Source organism: Oenanthe melanoleuca, chromosome 25 (genome assembly GCF_029582105.1).
Source record: "Oenanthe melanoleuca isolate GR-GAL-2019-014 chromosome 25, OMel1.0, whole genome shotgun sequence".
NCBI lineage: Eukaryota > Metazoa > Chordata > Aves > Passeriformes > Muscicapidae > Oenanthe > Oenanthe melanoleuca.
Window position 1 is genome coordinate 2,116,274 of NC_079358.1, and position 27,299 is coordinate 2,143,572.

A 27,299-nucleotide genomic window follows, 5' to 3' on the forward strand; every position below is an offset into this window, starting at 1 on the left:
CGGTGAGGGGTGTCCCGGCAAGCGGACGGCGCTCCCGAACCGCGCCCGGTGCAGGGTGTCCCGGAGGTTCCGGTGAGCGGTGTCCCGGTAAGCGGACGGCGCTCCCGAACCGCGCCGCTCCCGCTGCGCCCGGGCCGCGGGGAAGCGGCGGCGGCCGGAAGTTACCGCAGAGCGACGGAAGCGGAAGCGCCTCGAGGGAGGAAAGTCCCGCCTCTTTCACCCTCATCGACCAATGGGAGAGGGGACATTCCTTGATTGACAGAAAAAGGGAGGGGCGGGGCAGAGAGGAGAAGCTCGGCCAATGGGGATGAGGGGGCGGGGCCTATGGGAGAGGCTCCGCCCACCCGCGCTCGAGGGGAAACCCCGGGAATCCCCTCGGAATCCCCCGGGAATCCCCGAGGAGCCCCCCAGGAACCCCGGGAACCCCGAAACCCCCTCCCAGGGATGGAAATCACCGAGATACCCCCAGACCCCCCCAAAATCCCGCACCCCCCCCACACGGAGACCTCCGCATCCGCATCAGCTTTATTATTTTATTATTTAATTATTTAATAACTTTATTACAAAATTTAGAGCTCTCCTGACACCCCCACTATCGGGGGGAGCCCCCCCAGAATGATTTTGGGGTGCAGGGGTCACCCCCGGGTGCTGATTTTGGGGTGCGGGGGGGGGTCACCCCCGGGCGCTGATTTTGGGGCGCTGGTTTTGGGGTGCAGGGGTCACCCCCGGGTGCTGCTCCCGCGCTCCCCCAGCAGCCAGTAGGTCCTGAGCTTGCCCTTGCCCTGCGGGGGGAGCGGGGGGGTCACCTCGGGGTTTGGGGGTGCCGGGGGGGGTCCCCCCATTGGGGCAGCACTGGGGGGGGTTCGGGGCAGTTCGGGGTCGGGGCAATTCGGGGGTGTCGGGGCAGTTCGGGGTCGGGGCAATTTGGGGAAGTCGGAGTAGTTTTAGGGGGGATTTGGGTCAGTTTTAGGGGTGTCGGGGCAGTTTTAGGGGGGATTTGGGGCAGTTTTAAGGGTTTGGGGCAGTTTTAGCGGTATCAGGGCAGTTTTAGGGGGGATTTGGGGCAGTTTTAGGGGTTTGGGGCAGTTTTAGCGGTATCAGGGCAGTTTTAGGGGGGTCGGGGCAGTTTTAGGGGGGATTTGGGGCAGTTTTAGGGGTTCGGGGCAGTTTTAGCGGTATCAGGGCAGTTTTAGGGGGGGTTCGGGGCAGGTTTAGCGGTATCAGGGCAGTTTTAGGGGGGATTTGGGGCAGTTTTAGGGGTTTGGGGCAGTTTTAGGGGTCGGGTCTCACCTTCATCTCCACGTCCCCCCTCAGCTCCAGCTCGAAGCCCCCGAATTCCTCCAGCACGGCCTTGGTGACCCCCGAGATGTGAATCTTCAGGGCTGGGGGAGAGGAGAGGGGTGGCACGGGACCCTCGGCACCCCGGGGTGTCCCCGCGGTGTCCCCTGGGTGTCCCCGCGATGTCCCCGCGATGTCACTGCAGTGTCCCCTGTGCCCCCGCGGTGTCCCCTGTCCCCGCGGTGTCCCTGTCCCCCCCCGCGCTGTCCCCGCAGTGTCCCTGTCCCCGCGGTGTCCCTGTCCCCCCCGCGCTGTCCCCGCGGTGTCCCTGTCCCCGCTCACCCTCCCCGTTGGACTCCATGCGCGAGGCCGTGTTCACGGTGTCCCCGAACAGGCAGTACCGCGGCATCTTCAGCCCGACCACGCCCGCGCACACCGGGCCTGCGGGACGGGAGGGGCTGTCACTGCCACCGCCAGTGTGGCTGTCACTGCTGTCACTGCCGGGCCACCCCTGTGTCACCTCTGTCCCCTCCCAGGGTGATGCTCAGTCCCCATCCCCTCTGGCTCGGTCCCTGTCCCTTGTCCCTGTCCTTGTCCCCATCTCTGACCCCATTCCTGGCCCATCCCCAATCCCGTCCCCGTTCCCAATCCCGTTCCTGACCCGTGTGGATGCCGATGCCCATTCCCAATCCCATTCCCAATCTCATCCTCAATCCCGTTCCCATTCCTATCCCCAATCCCGTTGCCAGTCCCATCCCAATCCCGTCCCCACTCGTGTGGATGCCGATGCCCATTCCCAATCCCAATCCCAATCTCATTCCCATTCCCAATTCCATCCCCATTCCTGACCCGTGTGGATGCCAATGTCCGTTCCCGTTCCCAATCCCATTCCCAATCCCGTTCCCATTCCCAATCCCATTCCCAACCCATGTGGATGCCGACGCTCGTCCCCAATCCCATTCCCACCCCAATCCTGTCCCCAGTCCCGCTCCCGACCCATGTGGATGCTGATGCCAGTTCCCAATCCCATTCCCAATCCCATTCCCAATCCCGTCCCTACCCGTGTGGATGCCAATGCCCAATCCCATTCCCAATCCCAATCCCACTCCCGACCCGTGTGGATGCCGACGCCCGTCCCCAATCCCATTCCCAATCCCATTCACGACCCGTGTGGATGCCGACGCCCGTCCCCACTCCCAATCCCATTCCCAATCCCTTCCCGACCCGTGTGGATGCCGATGCCCATTCCCGATCCCGTTCCCAATCCCATTCCCAATCCCGTTCCCCACCCGTGTGGATGCCGATGCCCGTCCCCAATCCCAATCCCTCTCCCGACCCGTGTGGATGCCGATGCCCGTCCCCAATCCCAATCCCAATCCCAATCCCATTCCCGACCCGTGTGGATGCCGACACCCGTCCCCAATCCCGATCCCAATCCTGCTCCCGACCCGTGTGGATGCTGATGCCCGTCCCCAATCCCAATCCCATTCCCAATCCCATTCCCCGACCCGTGTGGATGCCAACGCCCGTTCCCAATCCCAATCCCAATCCCATTCCCAATCCTGTTCCCACTCCCGACCCGTGTGGATGCTGATGCCCGTCCCCAATCCCAATCCCATTCCCAATCCCTCTCCCGACCTGTGTGGATGCCGATGCCCGTTCCCATTCCCAATCCCAATCCCAATCCTGTGTGGATGCCGATGCCCGTCCCCATTCCCAATCCCATTCCCAATCCCGATCCCACTCCCGACCCGTGTGGATGCCGATGCCCGTTCCCAATCCCAATCCCGATCCCATTCCCCACCCGTGTGGATGCCGATGCGCAGCTCCAGCTGCTGCTGGGGCCGGTGGCGGATGCGGAAGGAGCGCACGGCGTCCAGCAGCGCCAGCGCCATGCGCGCCACCTCGCGCGCGTGCAGCGTCCCGTTGCGCTCCGGCAGCCCCGACACCACCATGTACGCGTCCCCGATGGTCTCCACCTGCGGCGGGGACGAGGGAAAACGGGAATTCGGTCAGGGGAAACGGGAATTGCCAATGGGAAACGGGAATTCGGTCAGGGGAAATGGGAATTGCCAATGGGAAACGGGAATTCGGTCAGGGGAAACGGGAATTGCCAATGGGAAACGGGAATTCGGTCAGGGAAAATGAGAATTGCCAATGGGAAATGGGAATTGCCAAAGGGAAACGGGAATTGTCAATAGGAAATGGGAATTCGGTCAGGGAAATGGGAATTAACAATGGGAAAATGGGAATTACCAAAGGGAAACAGGAATTCACTCAGGGAAATGGAATTCACTCAGGGAAATGGGAATTACCAAAGGGAAACGGGAATTACCAATGGGAAACGGGAATTGCCAAAGGGAAACGGGAATTACCAATGGGAAGTGGGAATTGTCAATGGGAAATGGGAATTCGGTCAGGGAAATGGGAATTAACAATGGGAAAATGGGAATTACCAAAGGGAAACGGAAATTCACTCAGGGAAACGGGAATTCACTCAGGGAAACGGGAATTACCAATGGGAAACGGGAATTCACTCAGGGAAACGGGAATTGCCAATGGGAAACGGGAATTGCCAAAGGGAAACGGGAATTGTCAAAGGGAAACGGGAATTGTCAAAGGGAAATGGGAATTACCAATGGGAAGTGGGAATTGTCAATGGGAAATGGGAATTCGGTCAGGGAAATGGGAATTAACAATGGGAAAATGGGAATTACCAATGGGAAACGGGAATTCACTCAGGGAAACGGGAATTGCCAGTGGGAAACGGGAATTGCCAAAGGGAAACGGGAATTCAGTCAGGGAAAATGGGAATTGCCAATGGGAAACGGGAATTGCCAAAGGGAAACGGGAATTCAGTCAGGGAAAATGGGAATTCCCAAAGGGAGAACAGGAATACCCAAAGGGAAAACAGGTATCCTCAGGTGTTCCCAGCTGTCCCCCAGGTATCCCCAGGTGTCCCCAGGTATCCCCAGATGTCCCCCAGGTGTCCCCAGGTGTCCCCAGCTGTCCCCAGGTGTACCCCCAGGTGTCCCCAGGTACCCCCAGGTGTGTCCCCAGCTGCCCCCAGGTATCCCCAGATGCCCCCCAGGTGTCCCCAGACATCCTGAGGTATCCCCAGGTGTCCCCAGGTGTCCCCAGCTGCCCCCAGATGTACCCCCAGGTGTCCCCAGGTACCCCCAGGTGTGTCCCCAGGTGTCCCCAGCTGCCCCCAGGTGTATCCCCAGATGTACCCCCAGGTGTCCCCAGACATCTCGAGGTGTCCCCAGGTGTCCCCAGCTGACCCCCAGGTGTGTACCCCAGGTGTGTCCCCAGGTGTGTCCCCAGCTGCCCCCAGGTACCCCCAGGTGTGTCCCCAGGTGTCCCCACTGCCCCCAGGTGTGTCCCCAGGTGTCCCCAGGCGCCCGCACCTTGTAGACGTCGAAGTTGTCGATGATGGCGTCGAAGCAGGTGTAGAGGTCGTTGAGCAGCGTCACCACCTGCAGGGGGGTGCTCTGCGCGGACAGCACCGTGAACCCCACGATGTCGCTGAAGTAGATGGTGACGCTGTCGAACGCCTCCGCCTGCACCGTCTCGCCCCGCTTGAGCTGCTCCGCCACCGAGCTGCCCGGGGGGGGGGTTAGTTAGTGCATTGTTTCATTATTTGTTTCATTGTTTCATTATTTAGTTCATTGTTTCATTATTTATTTCATTGTTTCATCGTTTGTTTCGTTATTTCGTTATTTATTTCATTATTTTGTTACTTTGTTATTTCGTTATTTATTTCATTTCATTTTTTCATTATTTCGTTATTTTGTTGTTTCATTATTCCATTATTCCACTATTCCACTATTCCATTATTCCACTATTCCACTATTCCATTATTCCACTATTCCATTATTCCACTATTCCATTATTTCATTATTCCACTATTCCATTATTCCACTACTCCACTATTCCACTATTCCACTATTCCATTATTCCACTATTCCATTATTTCATTATTCCACTATTTCATTATTCCACTATTCCACTATTCCATTATTCCACTATTCCATTATTTCATTATTCCACTATTCCATTATTCCACTATTCCACTATTCCACTATTCCACTATTCCACTATTCCATTATTTCATTATTCCACTATTCCATTATTCCACTATTCCACTATTCCACTATTCCACTATTCCACTATTCCATTATTCCATTATTCCACTATTCCACTATTCCATTATTCCACTATTCCATTATTTCATTATTCCACTATTCCATTATTCCACTATTCCATTATTCCATTATTCCACTATTCCATTATTCCATTATTCCACTATTCCACTATTCCATTATTTCATTATTCCCGTTTTCCTGAGTAAATTCCCCTTTCCCTGACTGAATTCCTGTTTCCCTGAATGAATTCCATTTTCCCTTTGGTAATTCCCATTTCCCTTTGGGAATTCCCGTTCCCTGAGTGAATTCCCAGTGCCCCCCAGTGCCCCCCAGGATATTCCCAGTGCCCCCCAGTGCTCACTGGGGCAGGATCTGGTAGAGCAGTGCCTCTGCCTTGCCCTTCTCCTCCAGGTACGCCTGTGTCCTCTCCTCCACCAGTGCCCCCCAGTGCCTCCCAGTGCCCCCCAGTGCCCCCAGTGCCCCCCAGGATATTCCCAGTACCCCCAGTGCTCACTGGGGCAGGATCTGGTAGAGCAGTGCCTCTGCCTTGCCCTTCTCCTCCAGGTACGCCTGTGTTCTCTCCTCCACCAGTGCCCCCCAGTGCCTCCCAGTGCTCCCAGTGCCCCCAGTGCCCCCAGCACTCACTGGGGCAGGATCTGGTAGAGCAGGGCCTCTGCCTTGCCCTTCTCCTCCAGGTACGCCTGTGTTCTCTCCTCCACCAGTGCCCCCAGTGCCCCCAGTGCCCCCAGTGCCCCCCAGGATATTCCCAGTGCCCCCAGCACTCACTGGGGCAGGATCTGGTAGAGCAGTGCCTCTGCCTTGCCCTTCTCCTCCAGGTACGCCTGTGTTCTCTCCTCCACCAGCTCCTCCAGGTTGTTGGCGTACTGCTCCATGCGGCTCAGCAGGTTGTCCAGGATGTTGGTGCTGCTCTCCCTGCGGGGCGGGGACACTTTTTGGGGGGTCACATCCCACCCAGGGATCCTTTTTGGGGGTCATCTCTCACCCAGGCATTGTTTTTGGGGGTCACATCCCGCCTGGGGGTGCTTTTTGGGGATCACCTCCTGCCCAGGGACCCTTTTTGGGGATCACCTTTCCCCTGAGGACTCTTTTTAGGGGTCGCTTCCCACCCTGGGACCTTTTTTAGGGGTCACAGCCCACCTGGGGACTCTTTTTAGGGGTCTCCTCCCACCCTAAGACCCTCTCTGGACATCACCCCTCACTTGGGGACCCTTTTTGGGAGTCACCCTTCACCCAGAAACCCTTTTTGGGGATCACATCCCACCTGGGAACCCTCTTTGGGGATCACATCCCACCTTGGGACCCTCTTTGGGAGTCACATCCCACCTTGGGACCGTTTTTAGGGGTCACCTCCCACCCTAAGACCCCCTCTGGCTACCACCCCTCACTTGGGGATCCTTTTTGGGGATCATATCCCACCCAAGGATGCTTTTTGGGGGTCACCTCCCACCTGGTGATCCTTTGTAGGGGTCACATCCCACCTGGGCACCGTTTTTAGGGATCACCTCCCACCCTAAGACCCTCTCTGGATACCACCCCTCATTTTTGGGGGGATCACCTCCCACCTGGGGACCCTCTTTGGGCTTCACATCCTACCTTGGGACCGTTTTTAGGGGTCACCTCCCACCTGGAGATTCTTTTTAGGGGTCACCTCCCATCCTAAGACCCTCTCTTGCTACCACCCCTCATTTTTGGGGGGTCACCTCCCACCTGGGGACCCATTCTGGGTGCCACCCCCCGCTCAGCGACCCTCTCTCCCCCCGAATCTCCCTTTTTTCGGGGTCCCCGGCCGCACCTGTTGAACCTGCGCAGCTGCACCTTGATCTGGCCGAAGTCGGGGCGCTCCAGCGGCTCCTCGGCCCAGCAGAGCCGCATCAGCTGCCCCAGCTCGTCCCGCTGCCCGCCCAGCGCCGCCGCGGGCCGGAAACTCGGCCGCTCGCCGCCCTTCACCCGCTCGATGATCTCTGCGGGCCGGCAAGGTCAGCGGGTGCGGGGGCAGAAATGGGGGTCCGGGGACCAGTCAGGGGGTCCGGGGACCCATTAACAGATCCGAGAACCCATCAGAGAGTCCAGGAGCCCAGGGTGTCCCCAGAGTGTCCCGAGGCGTCCCCTCTATGTCCCCAGGTGTCTCTCCGTGTCCCCCCGTGTCCCCAGGATATCCCCAGGTGTTCCCCCGTGTCCCCTCGTGCCCCCAGGATGTCTCCCCGTGTCACCCCTGTGTCCCCAGGATGTCTCCCCGTGTTTTCCCCTGTCCCCCCGTGTCCCCAGGATGTCCCCAGTGTCTCCCCGTGTCCCTAGGATGTCTCCCCGTGTCCCCAGGGTCTTCCCAGGATGTACCCCCGTGTCCCCAGGGTGTCTCCCCTTGTCCCTCCATTTCCCCAGGATGTCTCCCCCTGTGTACCCCCGTGTCCCCAGGGTGTCTCCCCTTGTCCCCCCGTTTCCCCAGGGTGTCACCCGGTGTCCCCAGGGTTTCCCCAGGGTGTCTGCCCGTTTCCCCCCGTTTCCCCCCGGGTTTTCCCCGTTTCCCCCCGTGTCCCCGTGTCCCGGTGTCCCCGACCTTTGGGGCTGAGCTGGGCTCCCTCCCGGTAGAAGACGCCGCGGCGCAGCGCGATCTCCTGCAGGATGATCCCGAAGCTGTACACGTCTCCCTTCTGCGTCCCGCGCGCCGGCGGCGCCTCCAGGCGCAGCAGCTCCGGCGCCGTCCAGAGCTTCTCTGGAACCGGCACGGGTCAGGGGGACACGGGGACACGGGGGGACACGGGGGGACACGGGGGGACACGGGAATAGCCTGGGACATGGCGGGACACGGGGGCGCGGGGACAGGGGGACACGGGGGGACACCCCGGGGACACTCTGGGGATACGCAGGGACACTCGGGAGGAACTGGGGGGCACTCGGGGACACGTGGTGACACTCGGGGGACACTCGGTGACATGCGAGGACACTCCGGGACACCCTGGAGACATGGGGGGATACTCAGGGACACGCGGGAGGAGCTGGGGGACACTCGGGGACACGCGGGGACACGCGGGAGACACTCGGGGATACACGGGGACACTCGGGGACACTCGGGAGAAACTGGGGGACACTCGGGGACACGCGGGGACACGCGGGAGACACTCGGGGATACTCGTGGACACTCAGGAGGAACTGGGGGACACTCGGGGACACCCGGTGACACTCGGGGGAACACTCTGGGGACACTCGGGGACACTCAGTGACAGTCGGGGAACACTCGGGGACACCCTGGAGAAATGGGGGGATACTCAGGGACACGCGGGAGGAGCTGGGGGACACTTGGGGACACTCGGGGACACTCGGGAGGAACTGGGGGACAAGCGGGACACTCGGGGACACTCGGGAGGAGCTGGGGGACACTCGGGCACACCCGGGGGACACTCGAGGACACTCGGGAGGAACCGGGGGACACGTGGGGACACTCGGAGACACGCGGGAGGAACTGGGGGACACTCGGTGACACTCGGGAGGAGCTGGGAGACACTCGGGGACACGCGGGGACACCCTGAGGACACGCGGGGACACTCGGGGACACCCTGGAGAAATGGGGGGATACTCAGGGACACGCGGGAGGAGCTGGGGGACACTTGGGGACACTCGGGGACACTCGGGGGACACGCGGTGACACGCGGGGACACCCTGAGGACACGCGGGGACACTCGGGGACACTCGGGGACACTCGGGGGACACGCGGGTCTCACTGGCGAACAGCGCGTGGCTGTCCTCGCCCGCGGGCGGGCGGAAGCTCTCCAGCCCGTAGTCCGTGATCTTGAGCACGAAGCGCGAATCCACCACGCAGTTGGAGGACTTGAGGTTCCCGTGGGACACGAACACGCCGCCGTGCAGGAACTGCATCCCCTGCGGGCGCGGGGCGTGGGACGCGGCCCCGGCGCGGGCGGGGGGCTTGGGGGGTCTGTGGGGTGGGGGGGGTCTGTGGGGTGGGGGGAGATCTGTGGGATAGGAGATTCCTGTGGGATGGGGGATCCCTGGGGGGACAGGGAATTCCTGCAGGATCAGGATTCCTGTGGGGTGGGGACCCCCCGGGACAAGGAATCCCCGTGGGATGGGGACCCCTGTGGGGTGGGGGATTCCTGTAGGATCGGGATCTCTGTGGGATGGTGACCCCCCCCGGGACAGGGGATCCCTGTAGGATGAGGATTCCTGTGGGATGGGGGATTCCTGTAGGATCAGGGACCCCCCCGGGACAGGGAATCCCTGTGGGATGGGGGATCCTCGTGGGACAGGGAATCCCCGTGGGATGGTGACCCCCGCCCCGGGACAGGGAATCCCCGTGGGACGGGGACCCCCCACATGCCGAGGAGCCCCCCGGAGCGCCAGCGGCACCTTGACGATGTCGTTGGCGAGGGAGTAGCGGAACATCCAGTCCAGGGTGATGCTCTCGTTCTCCAGGATGTCCTGGGGGCGCGGCGGTCAGGGGGGGCGGGCCCGGGGCGGGGGTCCCGATCCCCCCGCACCCCTCTGAGGGTCTCGATCCCCTCACAACCCCCGGGGGTCCCGGTCCCCTCGCGCTTCGGGTTCCCCTCGCAGCCCCGGGGGGCTCCCGGTGCCCTCGCAGTCTCGGGATTCGGGGTCCCCTCGCATCCCTTGAGGGTCCCGATCCCCCCACAGCCCCGGGGGATTCGGGGTCCTGTCACCATCCCCGGAGGGTCTCGATCCCCGCAGCCCCCGGAGGATTCGGGGTCCCCTCCCAGCCTCGGGTGGGTTCCCGGTCCCCTCACAATCCCCGGAGTGTCCCGGTCCCCCCGGTGCCCCCGGAGGACTGGGGGTCCCCCCGGTGCCCCCGGTGCCCCCCGCACCTGCAGGCTGCCCCGCGGGCAGTACTCGGTCAGGATGCAGATGTTGGGCGGGTCGGTGCAGGCGCCCACGAAGCGCGTCAGGTGCTCGTTCTGCACATCCCGCATCTGCCGGGGGGCAGCGGGGAGGGGCTGTGGGCCGTGTGCCCCCTCCCCCGGCCCGGGGACACCCCGGGGACACCCCGGGGACACCCCGGGACACCCCCCGGTCACCACGTACGTGCTTGAGCTCGAACAGGACCTTGCGCGTCAGCTCGATGCGTTTGCGGTTCACGTGTTTCACGGCCACCAGGTTCCCCTGGGGGGACACGGGGGGGGTGACACGGGCTTGGGGACACGTGGGGAGGTGACACGGGGGTGGGGACACGGGGGGAGGTGACACGGGTGTCCCCGCGGCCCCCCCGTACCTTGTAGTAGGCGGTCTTGGCGTACACCTGGAACTGCCCCTCGGCCGTCATCAGCGAGCCGTAGTTGGAGCCCCTCTGTGCCGGGGGGTGTGGGGTGAGCCCGGACCCCCAAATCCTCCCTCTCGGGGCCCCGATTGGGGCTGTGGGCACCCCAAAATCCTCCCTCTCCTCTCCCCGGTTTGGGGCTGTGACACCCCAAAATCCTCCCTCCCCGCTCCCCCAGTGGGGCTCTGGGGTGACCCCAGTTCCCAGTCCCTGGGCTGGGATTTGGGGTAACCCCAAATTCCGCAATTCCCCAAGTGGGGCCGGAGTGTGACCCCAAATCTCTGCTCCCCTGGAAGCGCCGTGGGGTGACCCCAGCCCCGATCCTCCCCGATCCCCCAGTTCCCCTGGTTCCCCCTGATCATCCCAGTTCCCCCCAGTGTCCCCCAGTCCCCCCAGTTCGCCCCGGTCCTCCCGCGTTCCCCCCAGCTCCCCCGACCCCTCAGTCCCCCCCGATCCCCCCAATCCCCCCCGATCCCCCAGTCCCCCAGTTCCCCTGACCCCCCCCAGTCCCCCCAGTTCCCCCAGTCCCCACAAACCCCCCCAGTCCCCCCCGATCCCCCAGTTCCCCCAGCTCCCCCCAGTTCCCCCGCTTCCCCCAGTCCCCTCCAATCCCCCCGGATCCTCCCAGCTCCCCCTGACTCCTCCGTTCCCCCCAGTCCCCCCCAGTTCTCACAGTCCCCCCAGTCCCCTCCAGTCCCTCGGTTCCCCCAGTCCCCCCAATGCCCCCATTCCCCCCATTCCCCTCAGTTCCCCATTTCCCCCAGCTCCTCCCAGTCCCCCCAATCCCCCCAGTCCCCCCAGCTTCCCCAGTTCCCCCAATCCCCCCAGTCCCCCCAGTGCCCCCAGTCCCCGCGCCCACCAGGGACAGGGTGAGTTTGCTGCCGGCGCTCCGCAGATGTTTCTCCAGGCTGCTCATCTGCACGTCCTCCCAGCGCACCCGCCACAGCTCGGCCGCCAGCTCCTTCTCCAGCTGCAGCTTCCTGCGCCGGGGGGCTCCTGAGACCCCCGGGGTCCCCCCGAAACCGCCCCGAGCCCCCCGAAACCGCCCCGAGCCCCCAGAACCGCCCCGAGCCCCCCAGACCCGCCAGCTCCTTCTCCAGCTGCAGCTTCCTGCGCCGGGGGGCTCCTGAGACCCCCGGGGTCCCCCCAAAACCGCCCTGAGGCCCCAAACCCTCCCTGAGCCCCCAGACCCGCCCCGAGCCCCCCAAATCCATCCCGTCCCCCCCCAAACCCGCCCCGAGCCCCCCGATTCCATCCCGAGCCCCTGCCCCGAGCCCCCCAAAACCGCCCTGAGCCCCCAGACTCGCCCCGAGCTCCCTGCCCGCCCCCCCCCAGACGCTCCCTGAGCCCCCCAATTCCATCCCGTCCCGAACTCCCAGACCCCCCCTGAGCCCCCAGACCCATCCCGAGCCCCCCAAATGCATCCCGAGCCCTCCGCCCGTCCCCCCCGCGCCCCAAACTCCCCCCGAGCCCCCCAAACCCGTCCCCCCAGACCCTCCCCGAACCCCCAGACCCCCCCAGACCCCCCCAGACCCCCCCAGACCCCCCGCCCCCCACCTGCAGACCAGGAAGGACGCGGCCGCGGTGGCCGCCAGCACCAGGCTGACCACGAGCGACAGAACCTCGGGCGTGCTCAGCGGGGCTGCGGGACACCGAAATCAAATTATTTAAATTATTGGCTCCGCAGAAACCTCCCAATATTCAAAGTTAGAAACAGCGGGGTTGTTAATTACTGGTAATTTTCTAATAGGAGCTGAAAAATCACAGGTGATCAAAAATCTGTTTGTTGGTTCAAATACGTATTCATAAAATGGATAAAGTAAAATAAAATGAAATAAAATAAACAATAAAAAATAAAATAAAATAAAATAAAATAAAATAAAATAAAATAAAATAAAATAAAATAAAATAAAATAAAATAAAATAAAATAAAATAAAATAAAATAAAATAAAATCAAACAGCCCCTCCCACCCCCGCGCTTGCCATGCTAATTAGCTGGAATCTCTATTAATCGATTATTTAACTTGCAGAGAACCGCTCCCGTCTAACTTTTAACTGTTTTCAGCGAGGCCGCGAAAATCCCAATTTTTTAAAATGAGGAAGGCGCGCTCAGGGCGGGGCGGGGCGGGGGTCCCGGGGCTCCCCCCACCCACCTTTGCACCGGGGGGTCCCGGGGGGTCCCCCCACCCACCTTTGCACCGGGGGTCCCGGGGGGTCCCGGGGGTCCCCCCACCCACCTTTGCAGCGGGGGGTCCCGAGGTTCCCGGGGGTCTCGGGGCTCTCCCACTCCCCCACCCTCCTTTGCACCGGGGGTCTCGGGGGGTCTCGGGGTGTCCCGGGGGTCCCCCCACGCCCCCCACCCACCTTTACACCGGGGGTCCCGGGTGTCCTCCCACGCCCCCCACCCACCTTTGCACCGGGGGTCTCGGGGGTCCCGGGGGTCCCCCCACGCCCCCCACCCACCTTTGCAGCGGGGGTCCCGGGGCTCCCCCCACGCCCCCCACCCACCTTTGCACCGGGGGGTCCCGGGGTTCCCCCCACCCACCCTTGCAGCGAGGGTCCCGAGGTTCCCGGGGGTCCCCCCACGCCCCCCACCCACCTTTGCACCTGGAATCCCGGGGGTCTCGGGGATCCCCCACCCACCTTTACACCGGGGATCCCGGGGGTCCCCCCACGCCCCCCACCCACCTTTGCAGCGGGGGTCCCGGGTGTCCCGGGGGTCTCGGGGCTCCCCCCACCCACCTTTGCAGCGGGGGTCCCCCCACGCCCCCCACCCACCTTTGCACCGGGGGTCTCGGGGGTCTCAGGGATCCCCCCACCCACCTTTACACCGGGGGTCCCGGGGTCCCCCCACGCCCCCCACCCACCTTTGCAGCGGGGGGTCGCCGCCCTCGAAGCCGCACGGGGGGACGTCGGGCGGCGCCGCCTTCCCCGGCCAGTGGATGTCCCGGCCCGGCAGCATCTGGATCTTCTTGGTGGTGCCGTTGTAGTTGGCCACGATCTGATTTCGGGGTTTTGGGGGTGTTAGGGACGGGTGGGGGACCCCCAAACCCCCCGTGCGCAGGTGAGGGGCTCACCTGGAAGGTGCCCAGCTCGGGGTCCATGTCCCACAGGGAATAGTCGCTCTCCCGGTCGCCCTGCTCGTCGATCCTCAGGAAACCCGTGACGCCTGAGGGGGGAGGGGGAGGGCGGGGTGACCCCAAAATATCGACCTGGGAACGGGGGGTTGGGGTGGGAAGGGGAAGGGGATGGGATGGGATCAGTGGGGTCAGTGGGATCGATGGGATTTATGGGATCTATGGGATTTATGGGATTTATGGGATTTATAGGATGGGATCAATGAGATGGGATTGGGATCAATGGGATCTATGGGATCAATGGGATCTGTGGGATTAATGGCATGGGATTTATGGGATTTATGGGATTTATGGGATCAATGGGACGGGATAAACGTGATGGGATGGGATCAATGGGATCAATGGGATCAATGGGATCAATGGGATCAATGGGACGGGATTTATAGGATTTATGGGATGGGATGGGATCAATGGGAACAATGGGATCAATGGGATTTATGGGATCAGTGGGATGGGATGGGATTTATGGGATGGCATGGGATTAATGGGATTTATGGGATGGGATGGGAACAATGGGATGTGATTTACTTGATTTATGGGACTTTTAATGGGATTTACGGGATTCACGGGATTTCTGGGATTTCTGGGATTTCTGGGATTTCTGGGATTCACGGCATTTCTGGGATTTCTGGGCCGGGTGCAGGGCCGCCCCCTCACCGTAGAAGCTGCGGTTCCACATCTGGCGGGTGACGGCCGAGGCGTCGCTGACGGAGCCGCCGCGCTCCAGAGTCTCGTTCAGCGCCTGGGCGTAGAGCAGCACGGCGTCGTGGAACGAGGCGGCGATGAAATTCATCTGGGGACAGGGACAGCTCGGGGACAGGGCCGGGACAGCGCGGGGACAGCGCGGGGACAGGACAGGGACAGGACAGGGACAGGGCCGGGACAGGACAGGGACAGATCGGGGACAGGGCGGGGACAGCGCGGGGACAGGGCCGGGACAGGACAGGGACAGGGCGGGGACAGGGCCGGGACAGGACAGGGACAGATCGGGGACAGGGCCGGGACAGCGCGGGGACAGGGCCGGGACAGGGCGGGGACAGGACAGGGACAGGGCCGGGACAGCGCGGGGACAGCGCGGGGACAGCGCGGGGACAGATCGGGGACAGCTCGGGGATAGCTCGGGGACAGGGCCGGGACAGCTGCGGGTCCCCGTCCCTGGATCCATCCCGTGTCCCCCTGGCAGCTCCAGCTCCATCCTGTGTCCCCAATGTCCCCGTGTCCCCCATCCCGTGTCCCCATGTCCCCAATGTCCCCAGCTCCCCGTGTTCCCCATGTCCTCGCTGTCCCTATGTTCCCCACCCCGTGTCCCTTGTTCCCATTGTCCCCATGTCCCCCGTCCCATGTCGCACCAGCCCGTGTCCCCGTGTCCCGTGTCCCCATTGTCCCCATTGTCCCCATTGTCCCCCGTCCCGTGTCACACCACCCCGCTGTCTCCGTGTCCCCGTGTCCCCATTGTCCCCGTGTCCTGTGTCCCCGTGTGCCCATCTCCCCATGTCCCATGTCCCCATTGTCCCCCGTCCCGTGCCGCACCATCCTGCGTCCCCCATCCCGTGTCCCGTGTCTGGTGCCGCACCAGCCCGTGTCCCGCTGTCCCCATTGTCCCCGTGTCCCCATTGTCCCCGTGTCCCCATGTCCCCTTGTCCCATGTCCCCATCTCCCCGTGTCCCCGTGTCCCCCATCCCGTGTCCCCTTGTCCCCATCTCCCCGTGTCCCATGTCCCCGTGTCCCCCATCCCGTGTCCCATGTCCCCATTGTCCCCGTGCCGCACCAGCCCGTGTCCCGCTGTCCCCATTGTCCCCGTGTCCCCCATCCCGTGTCCCCCATCCCGTGTCCCCATTGTCCCCGTGTCCCCCATCCCGTGTCCCCCATCCCCAGTGTCCCCATGTCCCCGTGTCCCCCATCCCGTGTCCCATGTCCCCCATGTCCCCGTGTCCCCATCTCCCCGTGTCCCCATGTCCCCGTGTCCCGTGTCCCCATCCCGTGTCCCCGCTGTCCCCGTGCCGCACCAGCCCGTCGGTCACGGAGAAGTTGAAGTGCTCTCTCGCCTCCCGGCGCAGCCGCTGCAGGAACGGGCGGTACTCGGGGTTCTCGGGCTCCTTGTAGGTGATGATGGTGACAGCCTGGGGGGGACAGGGATGGAGGGGCGGGGCAGGGTCACCTGGGGGTCCTGTGCACACCTGGGACCCTCTGTGCACACCTGGCACCCTCTGTGCACACCTGGGGGTCCTGTGTGCACCTGGGACCCTCTGTGCCAACCTGGGGGTGTCCCTGTGCCCACCTGGGATGTCCCTGTGCCCACCCGGGGTTGTCCCTGTGCCCACCCAGGGGTCCTGTGCACTCCTGGGACCCTCTGTGCCCACCCGGGGTTGTCTCTGTGCACACCTGGGTGTGTCTCTGTGCCCACCTGGGGGTGTCCCTGTGCACACCTGGGTGTGTCCCTGTGCCCACCTGGATGTCCCTGTGCCCACCTGGGTGTCCCTGTGCCCACCTGGGTGTCCCTGCCCGCCCGGGGATGTCCCTGAGCCCACCCGGGGACATTCCTGCCCCCACCTGTCCGCGCCCCCGCCCCGCTCACCTGGAAGGCGCGTCGTGCGCGCGCGTCGTGCGCGTCCCCGCGCTGCCAGGGCCGCCGGGGCTCGGGGAAGCGCCGGCCCTGCAGGCTGGCCCCGAAGGTGTCGATGTAGAAAAAGGCGAAGTCGCCGCCCGTGAGCCCCTCGCGCTCCGCCTGCAGCATCAGCTCCCGCAGCGTGTCCGGGGCGCAGCACACGTACACCACTGCGGGGGGGCGGGACCCCCGGCGGGACCCCAGACCCGCGTCGGGGGTGTCTGGTTATTGTGTGACACCGGCCCCAGACCCACATCAGGGGATAATGTGTGACAGCGGCCCGAGACACCCAGAGACACCCAGGGACCCCCAGAGACCCCAGACCCGCACACGGAGATAATGTGTGACGCCGGCCCCTGACACCCAGAGACCCCAGAGACCCCAGACCCACACACGGGGATCCCTGGTTATTGTGTGACACCAGCCTGGGACCCCCAACACCCCGGGAGACCCCCAGAGACCCCAGCCCCACATCAAGGGGGCTCCTGGTTATTGTATGACATCAGCCCCAGACACTAAACACCCTGGGGAGACCCCCGGAGCCCCCAGCCCCACATCTCGGGGGTTCCACACAATAGTGTGACATGGCTCCGAGACCCCCAGAGACCCCCGGAGCCCCCAGCCCCACATCCCGCCCCCCCCGGGCGGTGCGTGAGGCGGGTCCGGGCTGCGCTGCCCCCGGGGCGGGGGTCCCGACCCCGCTGCCGGCCCCCCCGCGCCCTGCCCGCCGCTGCCCTCGGCGCCGGGCCGAGGTTTCCTGTTTTCCCGACTCCGTTTCCTCCTCCCCGCGGCCCTGATGGATTCCCGGCGACACCGTGACCCCGGGGCTGCCGCCTGGCCCCCGGTGCGGCCCCCGCGGCCGGGCCACCCCCGGGACCCCAAAATGTACCCGCTGCCCACCCCGGGGCTGCTGGTGCCGCCGGGGCTGGAGCGATTCCTGGGGACGGGACACGGGGACACCGGGACAGGGGGACAGCGGGACAGGGGGACAGGGGGACACCGGGACACCGGGACAGGGGGACACCGGGACAGGGAGACAGAACCAGCCCCGGGACAGCGGGACAGGGGGACACCGGGACAGGGGGACAGGGGGACACCGGGACAGGGGGACAGAGCCAGCCCGGGACACCGGGGCAAAACCAGCCCCGGGACAGCGGGACAGGGGGACACCGGGACAGGGGGACAGAACCAGCCTGGGACACCGGAACACCGGGACAGCGGGACAGGGGGACAGAGGGACAGAACCAGCCCGGGACACCGGGACGGGGGGACACCGGGAGAGAACCAGCCCCGGGACACCGGGACAGAACCAGCCCGGGACACGGGGACAGGGGGACACCGGGACAGGGGGACAGAGCCAGCCCCGGGACACCGGGACACCGGGACAGGGGGACAGAACCAGCCTGGAACACCGGGACACCGGGACACCGGGACAGGGGGACAGAACCAGCCCCGGGACACGGGGACAGGCGACAACGCCAGCAGAGCACCGGGGGGACACGGGTGAGGAGGGTCAGGGTGGGGCAGGGGCAGTGTGGGGCTGCGTGGGACACGCGAGTGCGGCTGTGACAGGCGTGAGCAGCCGTGAACGACCGTGAACAGCCATGAACAACTGAGAACAACCCAGAACAACTGGGAACAGCCGTGAACAGCCATGAACAAACATGAAGAGCCATGAACAAACATGAAGAGCCATGAACAACCCAGAAAAACCCAGAAAAACCCAGAACAACGCAGAACAACCATGAAAAACTCCGTACAGCCATTAACAACCATGAGCAACTGAGAACAACCGTGAACAGCCATGAACAAACATGAAAAGCCATGAACAACTGAGAACAACCCAGAACTATCCAGAACAACCGTGAACAACCACGAAAAACTCCGTACAGCCATTAACAACCATGAGCAACTGAGAACAACCGAGAACAACTGAGAACAGCCATGAACAACTGTGAACAACCACGAACAGCCATGAACAAACATGAAAAGCCATGAACAACTGAGAACAACTCAGAACAACCGTGAACAACCACGAAAAACTCCGTACAGCCATGAACAAACATGAACAACCGAGAACAACTGTGAACAACCATGAACAGCCATAAACAAACATGAACAAACATGAAAAACTCCGTACAGCCATAAACAAACATGAGCAACTGAGAACAACCCTGAAAAACTGAGAACAACCGAGAACAGCGTGAACAAACATGAAAAACCATGAACACCTGTGAAAACCATGAATAACCACCAACAGCCGTATACAGCTGTGAACAACCATAAACCACCACCAACAGCCGTGCCCAGCTGCGTGCAGATGTGCACGGCCGCGACACCTGCGAAACCACCTCCAACAGCCGCGCACAGCTGTGAACAGCCCCGAAACCCCCGTGCACAGCCCTGCCTTGGCCACGGACACCCGCGGACACCCACAAAAAACCCCGCGTGGGCACAGCCGGGCACACCCCTGCAAAGCCGTGCGCAGCCATGTATGGCCATGAACACCCGCGGGCACCCACCCAAAACTGGCACACGCAACCCCCTCCCGCGTGTCCCCGGCACTCACCGCGCCCCTTGGCCTTGATCTCCTGGATGATGAAGGAGAAGTTGCCGCCGTGGCGGAACACCACGTCCACGACCGTGAGGTTGCTCAGGGTGGGCAGCTGGACGTACAAACCCTCGGCGGCGAAGTAATAGGGCCGGTCGTCCAGCGGCTCGTCCCAGTAAACCAGCAGCGCCCGCCGCGTCCAGTTGAAGCGGCGGTGCAGCTGCACGCCCAGCTCGCCCAGTTTGCGGTGGCTGGGGCCGGCGCGGGTGGTCAAGCCGAACTCCTCGCTCTTGTCGTCGAAGCCGTGCGCCTCGGCGCCCGCCGTGACCAGCGGCAGCTGCCAGTGGCTGGTGAAGCGCGCCACGGGCGCCGCCGAGTACACGCACCCCGGCCCCAAAACGCCGCGGGCTGGTGGGCGAGCCGCAGGTCCACGGCCACCAGCGGCGCGGCTATTTCCGAGCAGACCCCGTGGCGATCCTCGCTGTTGCCGAACACCCAGCCCAGCGTGAAGCCGGGCAGCAAATCCCGCCGGGAGTTGACGGCGGCGGCGGCCAAGCGCACGGCGGGTCCCACGCGCGGCCAAGCCCACGGGTAGGTGAGGTTGTGCTGCGGCAGCACCACGGCGAGGGTCAGCGGGGCCGGGGCCGGCAGCGCGGCCGGCAGCGGGGCCAGCAGCGGGGCCAGCAGCGCGGCCAGCGCGGCCAGCATCGCCCACGGACGGAGAGTGGCTTCCAGCCCCCACCCGCGGCGGGGCCGAGCCCTCGCTCGCCCCCCCCACTGGTGACACAAAGGGCCGTTATCATCCACACCGAGTTAACTCCTTCCTGCCCGTCCCTCCCCCCCCGCGCGGCATTCCAGCCGGGATGGGGCCGCCCGCTGGTGGGTGGGGAGATTCCCACCCGTGGGGTTTGGGGTGCCGGGGGGAGACGTCCCTGGGGTGTGTCCTCGCCTTGCTTTGGGTCACCACCACGCAGGTGCCGCTGCTGCCGCGGTCACTCGTGGGGCGCTGACACCCGAGAAATTCATTGGGGCGCGGGGCACGTCCCGACCCACGGACCCCGCGCTGTCCCCACGCAGCCCCGGAGCCTTCGCGCGGCCCTGGGGGGCTCGGGAGGGGCTCGGACACCTCTGGCCCCCCACGTCCGTGGGAGGTTCTGCCCCGCGGAGGAGTCACGGCAGCCCCGGGACTGGGGGCGGGGAGGGTGACCCCGGAGATGGCACTGGGGACACTGACAGCGCTCAAGGACACGGGCAGAGGTTGGGGACACGCGTGGGTGGGGACACACACAGGGAGGACGCACTTGAATGCGGGACGCGCGTAGCGGTCTGGACACGGCGCACCCGCAGCTCCCGGGGGACGCGGGTGGGGTGAGTGGGGTGACACCCGTGACGCCGCTAACCCCACGCGGGACAAGCCTGGAAAATAATTCCGGAGCATTAAGAAGTCAAAGCAACAAACAAAAAATGTTAATGAGCTAAACGAACCTCGCTCGGTGTCAGGAGGGGGAAAAAAATTTTTATGCTAGCAGAGGATGGTTTCGATCCATCGACCTCTGGGTTATGGGCCCAGCACGCTCCCGCTGCGCCACTCTGCTGCTGGAAACCATCGCTCGCCAGGCCTGTTATCAGCACGGCACCGCGCGCTCCATTCATGGACCCCGCGCCCCCTCCAGCGGCCGCGCTGCGCCCGCCGCCATTGGCCGCTCCCGCTCTGATTGACGTGCCGCTCCGCCAATGGCTGCGCGAGAAGCTCTCTCGGGGGGCGGGCTTGGCGGAGAGCGGCGGCCAATGGGCGGGCGGGTTGCTGCGGGGTCGGAGAGCGGCGGTTCATTGTCGGCGACGGCGGCGACATGAGGTGGGAACACCGGGACCGGGGGGAACCGGGGGGACACCGGGGCTCGGCCCCGCTCACCGCCGCTCCCCTTCTCTCTCTCTCTCCGCAGGGGCGATCGAGGCCGCGGCCGCGGCGGCCGCTTCGGTTCCAGGCGAGTCCCGGGGCCGGCATGTCGCGACAGCGCCGTGTCGCGACGGGGGGGCGGGATGGGGGCTTAGGGAATGATGCGCGGTTTTCTCTCCCCTTTAGGTTCCGGCCCTTTGTGCCCCACATCCCCTTCGACTTCTATGTGGTGAGTGGTCCTCGCCCCCAGCGCGATTCCCGGGAATTTTCTGGGATTTTTCCGGGAATTTCCCTAGAATTTTCTGGGATTTTTCCGAGAATTTTCCGGGAATTTTATGGGATTTTCCCGGGAATTTCCGGGGAATTTTCCTGGAATTTTGTGGGATTTTTTTTGGAATTTTATGGGAATTTTCCGGGAATTTTCTGGGATTTTTCCGGGAATTTTCTGGGAATTTTCCGGGAATTTCCCGGGAAATTTCTGGGAATTTTCCTGGAATTTTCCGGGAATTTTCCAGGTTTAACGACCCCACCCCGGATTTGAGTTCTAGTGGTCACATCCCACCTTTCCCAGGAGGAAATCACTCCTTCCTCCCAAATTCCCTGAATTTCTGCCCCTCTGGCCAGGTGACTCCAAGTGGATTAATGAATTTATTTAATTAAGACACTGGGGGTTAATGAGTTAATAGATTCTTTCCTAGGAGGAAATCACTCCCTCCTGCCAAATTTTTTGAGTTTCTGCTCTATGCCCAGGTGACTCCAAGAGGATTAATAAATTTATTTAAGACATTGGGGGTTAATGAGCTAATTTAATAACCTCATTAATAGTTACTAAACCCCTCTGGAGCTGCTGCTCACCTGTGCAGCTGCCAGGGATGAATTGCAGGTGGGAATTGTGTCCTGTTGCAGTGTGAGATGGCTTTTCCCCGGGTCAAACCTGCAGCAGATGAGACAGCCTTCAGCGAGGCACTGCTCAAAAGGAACCAGGACCTGGCTCCCACTGCTGCTGAGCAGGTGCTGTGCCCAAAATTCCTCCCCAGCTCCTTGGGGTGGGGCTTGGGGAGTTCAGGATGGGAGAGAAAATTAATTAATAAGCACCTCGTGGAGGAAAATGTTGTGGGGAAGAGTGTGGATTTTGTGTTTTGCAAATGATATTTATTGCTGAATAATCCTGTTGATTCCCAGGCTTCCATCCTGTCCCTGGTGACCAAGATCAACAATGTCATCGACAATTTGATTGTGGCACCTGGAACGTTCGAAGTGGTGAGTGCAGAGCTTGGGAGAAGGTTGGATGAGACCCAGAGGGAGGATGGGGAAGGTGCTGAACCTCCCCCAAAGCACAGCAGGTGGGTTGAATTTGGATTTTTGGCAGCAAATCGAGGAGGTTCGCCAGGTGGGCTCCTACAAGAAGGGCACCATGACCACGGGGCACAACGTGGCGGATCTGGTGGTGATCCTGAAGATCCTGCCCACCTGTGAGTGCTGCTGGGTGGGGGCAGAGCCCCTCTGGGTGCCCTCCTCCTCCTCATTTCCATCCTTCCTCCCAGTGGAAGCTGTGGCAGCTTTGGGCAACAAGGTTGTGGAGAGTCTGCGGGCGCAGGACCCCGGGGAAGGTGAGACCTCACCCCACAGACCTTCCCCTGGTGGTTCCCAGCCCCTCCACATGGAATTCCTGCTCTTCCTGGTGGTTCCCAGCCCCTTCCACATGGAATTCCTGCTCTTCCTGGTGGTTCCCAGCCCTTCCACATGGAATTCCTGCTCATCCCTGGTGATTCCCAGCCCCTCCATGCAGAATTCCTGCTCCTCCCTGGTGATTCCCAGCCCTTCCAGGATGAATTCCTGCTCCTCCCCTGGTGATTCCCAGCCCCTCCACATGGAATTCCTGCTCATCCCCTGGTGATTGCAGAATTCCTGCTCCTCCCTGGTGGTTCCCAGCCCCTCCAGGATGAATTCCTGCCCCTCCCGGTGATTCCCAGCCCTTCCAGGATGAATTCCTGCTCCTCCCTGGTGATTCCCAGCCCCTCCACATGGAATTCCTGCTCTTCCTGGTGGTTCCCAGCCCCTCCACATGGAATTCCTGCTCCTCCCTGGTGGTTCCCAGCCCCTCCAGGCAGAATTCCTGCTCATCCCTGGTGATTCCCAGCCCCTTCCACATGGAATTCCTGCTCTTCCTGGTGGTTCCCAGCCCTTCCACATGGAATTCCTGCTCATCCCTGGTGATTCCCAGCCCCTCCATGCAGAATTCCTGCTCCTCCCTGGTGATTCCCAGCCCTTCCAGGATGAATTCCTGCTCCTCCCTGGTGGTTCCCAGCCCCTCCACATGGAATTCCTGCTCCTCCCTGGTGGTTCCCAGCCCCTCCACATGGAATTCCTGCTCCTTCCTGGTGGTTCCCAGCCCCTCCAGGCTGAATTCCTGCTCCTCCCTGGTGGTTCCCAGCCCCTCCAGGCTGAATTCCTGCTCCTCCCTGGTGGTTCCCAGCCCCTCCAGGCTGAATTCCTGCTCCTGCCCCCCAGTGCTCACCATGCTGACCAACGAGACGGGCTTTGAGATCAGCTCAGCTGACGCCACGGTGAAGATCCTGATCACCACGGTGCCGCCCAACCTGCGCAAGCTGGACCCGGAGCTGCACCGTGAGCGGGGCTGGGGCTGGGTTTGGAGCAGGTTTGGGGCAGGATCTGGGGCAGGTTTGGGGCTGAGTTTGGGGCAGGGTCTGGGGCTGAGTTTGGGGCAGGTTTGGGGCTGAATTTGGGGCAGGATCTGGGACTGGGTTTGGGGAAGGATTTGGGGCAGGGTTTGGGGCAGGTTTAGGGCTGGATTTGGAGCAGAATTTGGGGCACTGTTTGGGGCAGGACCTGGGGCAGGTTTGGGGCTGAATTTGAGGCTGAGTTTGGGGCAGGATGTGGGGCTGGGCTTGGAGCAGGGTTTGGGGCAGAGTTTAGAGCAGGATTTGGGGCAGGACCTGGGGCAGGTTTGGGGCTGGGTTTGAGGCAGAGTTTGGGGCTGGGTTTAGAGCAGGATTTGAGGCAGGGTTTAGGGCAGAACATGGGACAGGTTTGGGGCTGGATCTGGGGCAGGGTTTGAGGCAGGATGTGGGGCTGGGCACACCAGCACTCTGGGGCAGGGTTTGGGGCAGGTTTGGGGCTGGGCACACCAGGACTCTGGGGCAGGTTTGGGGCTGGGCACACCAGGACTCTGGGGCAGGTTTGGGGCTGGGTTTGAGGCAGGGTTTGGGGCAGGTTTGGGGCTGGGTTTGAGGCAGGGTTTGGGGCTGGGCACACCAGGACTCTGGGGCAGGTTTGGGGCTGGGCACACCAGGACTCTGGGGCAGGGTTTGGGGCAGGTTTGGGGCTGGGTTTGAGGCAGGGTTTGGGGCCAGGTTTGGGGCTGGGCACACCAGGACTCTGGGGCAGGGTTTGGGGCTGGGCACACCAGGACTCTGGGGCAGGTTTGGGGCTGGGCACACCAGCACTCTGGGGCAGAGTTTGGGGCTGGGTTTAGAGCAGGATTTGAGGCAGGGTTTAGGGCAGAACATGGGACTGATTTGGGGCAGGGTTTGGGGCTGGATCTGGGGCATGGTTTGAGGCAGGATGTGGGGCTGGGCACACCAGGACTCTGGGGCAGGATGTGGGGCAGGGTTTGGGGCTGGGTTTGAGGCAGGGTTTGGGGCAGGTTTGAGGCAGGGTTTGGGGCAGGGTTTGGGGCTGGGCACACCAGCACTCTGGGGCAGGTTTGAGGCAGGTTTGGGGCAGGTTTGGGGCTGGGTTTGAGGCAGGTTTGGGGCAGGTTTGGGGCAGGTTTGAGGCAGGGTTTGGGGCAGGTTTGGGGCTGGGCACACCAGCACTCTGGGGCAGGTTTGGGGCTGGGCACACCAGCACTCTGTGCCCCCTGCAGTGGACATCAAGGTGCTGCAGAGCGCCCTGGCCGCCATCCGCCACGCGCGCTGGTTCGAGGAGAACGCCTCGCAGTCCACGTGAGTGCAGGGAGCTGGGGCTGCACCCAAATCCTCCTTCCTCCCCTGGGGCTCACCTCCTCCTCCTCCTCCTCCTGCTGCCCAGGGTGAAGGTTCTGATCCGGCTGCTCAAGGACCTGAGGATTCGCTTCCCCGGCTTCGAGCCGCTCACGCCGTGGATCCTGGACCTGCTGGTGCTGTGCTGATCCCCAGCCTCGCCCTGCACTCTCACCCAGGCTGTTCCCGCTCTCATCCCTGTTCTCTCCCCCTGCCAGGGTCACTATGCTGTGATGAACAATCCCACCCGGCAGCCCCTGGCTCTCAACATCGCCTACAGGTGTGAAATCCCACTGGGATCTCAGGGGCTGGCACAGCCTGGAAAAAACTGTATTTACAATTTGACTAACCTCTGTAAAGTGAACACTGGGGCTGTGAACAGCAGGTAGCAGTGGGTTTATGCTGCACCTGTTAATAACTTGATATAGAATGTTGAAGAGAAGTTAGATCAGAGTATATTCAAAATTGAGAAGGGAAATGAGCAAACAATTCTTGAATTTCCTCTGAATATTTAGTGGGATACAATGCAGGTTTTGTTCTTCTCTTCAAAATGATTCTTTACTAGAAAGTCACAAATTTATTGTCAATTTTTGTTTCATTCTGCAATATTTAGAGTTAAAAAAAGTGAATTTGTTCTTCAGATTCAATTCCAAATATGATGTCTAGTGGGAGAGTCAGGATGCTGATTGGTACTTATCATTACCATAGAAAAAAAATCTCAATTTCAACTCAAAAAAGGGGGTGATAAATTCATTACCTCAGAACAAAAATCTCAATTTCCACTCCTAAAAGGCGGTGATAAATTCATTACCGTAGAACAAAAATCTCAGTTTCCACTCCAAAAAGGGGGTGATAAATTCATTACCATAGAACAAAAATCTCAGTTTCCACTCCAAAAAGGGGGTGATAAATTCATTACCATAGAACAAAAATCTCAGTTTCCACTGCCCGGTTTAACCCCCTGTGTGCCGTGCAGGCGCTGCCTGCAGATCCTGGCGGCCGGGCTCTTCCTGCCCGGCTCCGTGGGCATCACCGACCCCTGCGAGAGCGGCAACTTCCGCGTGCACACGGTGATGACGCTGGAGCAGCAGGTGGGGAGGGGTCCCCCCAGGGGTGGGAGGGGTCCCTGTGCCCCGCCCTGAGCTGTCCCCGTGTCCCCCCGTGCCCCCAGGACATGGTGTGCTACACGGCCCAGACCCTGGTGCGCATCCTCTCGCACGGCGGGTACCGCAAAATCCTGGGGCAGGAGGGGGACGCCAGCTGTGAGTGGGGCTGGGGTCCCCCAGGGACTGGGGGGTGTCTGAGTAGGGGGCTGAAGGGGCTGGGGTCCCCCAAGGGCTGGGGGGTGTCTGGGTAGTGGGGGTAAGTGGGGCTGGGGGTGTCCTGGGGCTGGGGGGTGAGTGGGGCTGGGGTCCCCCAAGGGCTGGGGGATGTCTGGGTGAGGGGGTGAGTGGGGCTGGGGTCCCCCAGGGACTTGGGGTGTCTGGGTGAGGGGGTGAAGGGGCTGGGGGGTGTTTGGGTTGGGGGGTGAGTGGGGCTGGGGTCCCCCAGGGACTGGGGGCTGTCTGGGTAGGAGGGTGAAGGGGCTGGGGGTGTCCTGGTGTGGGGCTGGGGGTGAGTGGGGCTGGGATCCCTCAGGGGCTGGGGGGTGTTTGGGTGAGGGGGTGTCGTGGTGAGGGGTTGTGGGGCTGGGGGGTGTCCTGGTGTGGGGCTGGGGTCCCCCAGCAGGTCCCCAGGATCACTTTTTGGGCAGACCTGGCCTCTGAGATGTCCACGTGGGACGGGGTGATCGTCACGCCCTCGGAGAAGGCGTACGAGAAACCTCCCGAGAAGAAGGAGGGCGAGGAGGAGGAGGAGAACCAGGAGGAGCCGGCGGCAGGAGAGGAGGAGGAGAGCATGGAGACACAGGAGTGACACCCAGGGACAGCTCAGTGTCACCCAGTGTCACACAGTGACAGCCCAGGGTCACCCAGGGACACCCCAGTGACACCCAGGGTCACCCAGGGACAGCCCAATGTCACCCAGGGTTACTGAGGGTCACCCAGTGACACCCCAGAGACATCCAGGGTCACCCAGGGTTACCCCAGTGATAGCCAGGGACACCCAGTGCCACCCCAGTGACAGCAGGGACCCTCCTGGCTCACCTCAGGTGTCCCTGTCCCCGTTTTCTAAGTTGCACATTAAAGTGTTTCCCCCTTTCCAGCGTGTCCTGCTTGTTCAGATCCACGTGGGACAGGTGGGAGTGAGGCAGCAGGAAGAGCCAAGATTTGAAAGAGACACCTGGAGCTGCCCAAATCCCACCTGGGATTCCCAAACTTCACCTGGGGGTGCTCAAATCCAACCTGGAGCTGCCCAGACCCCACTTGGGACCGCCCA

General features: G+C 62.4%; 2 protein-coding genes and 1 non-coding gene across 5 annotated transcripts; 1 reads left to right on the forward strand and 2 right to left on the reverse strand.

The window, feature by feature from the left end:
* Window positions 1-524: 524 nt before the first annotated feature.
* On the reverse strand, window positions 525-19,841 carry NPR1 (natriuretic peptide receptor 1). The gene is given in 22 exon segments (XM_056511080.1): window positions 525-782; window positions 1,291-1,382; window positions 1,621-1,719; window positions 3,083-3,257; window positions 4,689-4,881; window positions 6,213-6,359; window positions 7,240-7,408; window positions 8,002-8,157; window positions 9,164-9,320; window positions 9,807-9,878; window positions 10,280-10,384; window positions 10,497-10,574; window positions 10,684-10,758; window positions 11,588-11,708; window positions 12,286-12,384; window positions 13,609-13,730; window positions 13,807-13,898; window positions 14,524-14,659; window positions 15,873-15,986; window positions 16,442-16,641; window positions 19,041-19,418; window positions 19,421-19,841. Coding segments are annotated over 22 exon segments (3,153 nt in total). The 5' UTR covers window positions 19,731-19,841; the 3' UTR covers window positions 525-719.
* On the forward strand, window positions 19,069-27,123 carry ILF2 (interleukin enhancer binding factor 2). 3 transcript variants are annotated; one of them, XM_056510997.1, is made up of 15 exons: window positions 19,069-19,613; window positions 20,549-20,877; window positions 20,966-21,007; window positions 21,106-21,148; window positions 21,826-21,930; window positions 22,102-22,179; window positions 22,289-22,391; window positions 22,464-22,529; window positions 23,431-23,547; window positions 24,809-24,887; window positions 24,973-25,060; window positions 25,142-25,203; window positions 25,900-26,014; window positions 26,095-26,185; window positions 26,677-27,123. In XM_056510997.1, the coding sequence occupies exons 2-15, from the start codon at window positions 20,873-20,875 to the stop codon at window positions 26,835-26,837; spliced, it is 1,155 nt and encodes a 384-aa protein (XP_056366972.1). In that variant the 5' UTR covers window positions 19,069-19,613; window positions 20,549-20,872; the 3' UTR covers window positions 26,838-27,123. The 3 variants fall into 3 exon arrangements, with proteins under 3 accessions (XP_056366972.1, XP_056366973.1, XP_056366975.1); XM_056510998.1 differs by having other exon boundaries at window positions 19,111-19,613; window positions 20,593-20,877; XM_056511000.1 differs by lacking the exon at window positions 19,069-19,613 and having other exon boundaries at window positions 20,811-20,877; window positions 26,677-26,856; window positions 27,031-27,123.
* On the reverse strand, window positions 20,546-20,617 carry TRNAM-CAU (transfer RNA methionine (anticodon CAU)). Its single transcript has one exon. It is a non-coding gene; the product is annotated as a tRNA-Met (tRNA).
* Window positions 27,124-27,299: the final 176 nt, after the last annotated feature.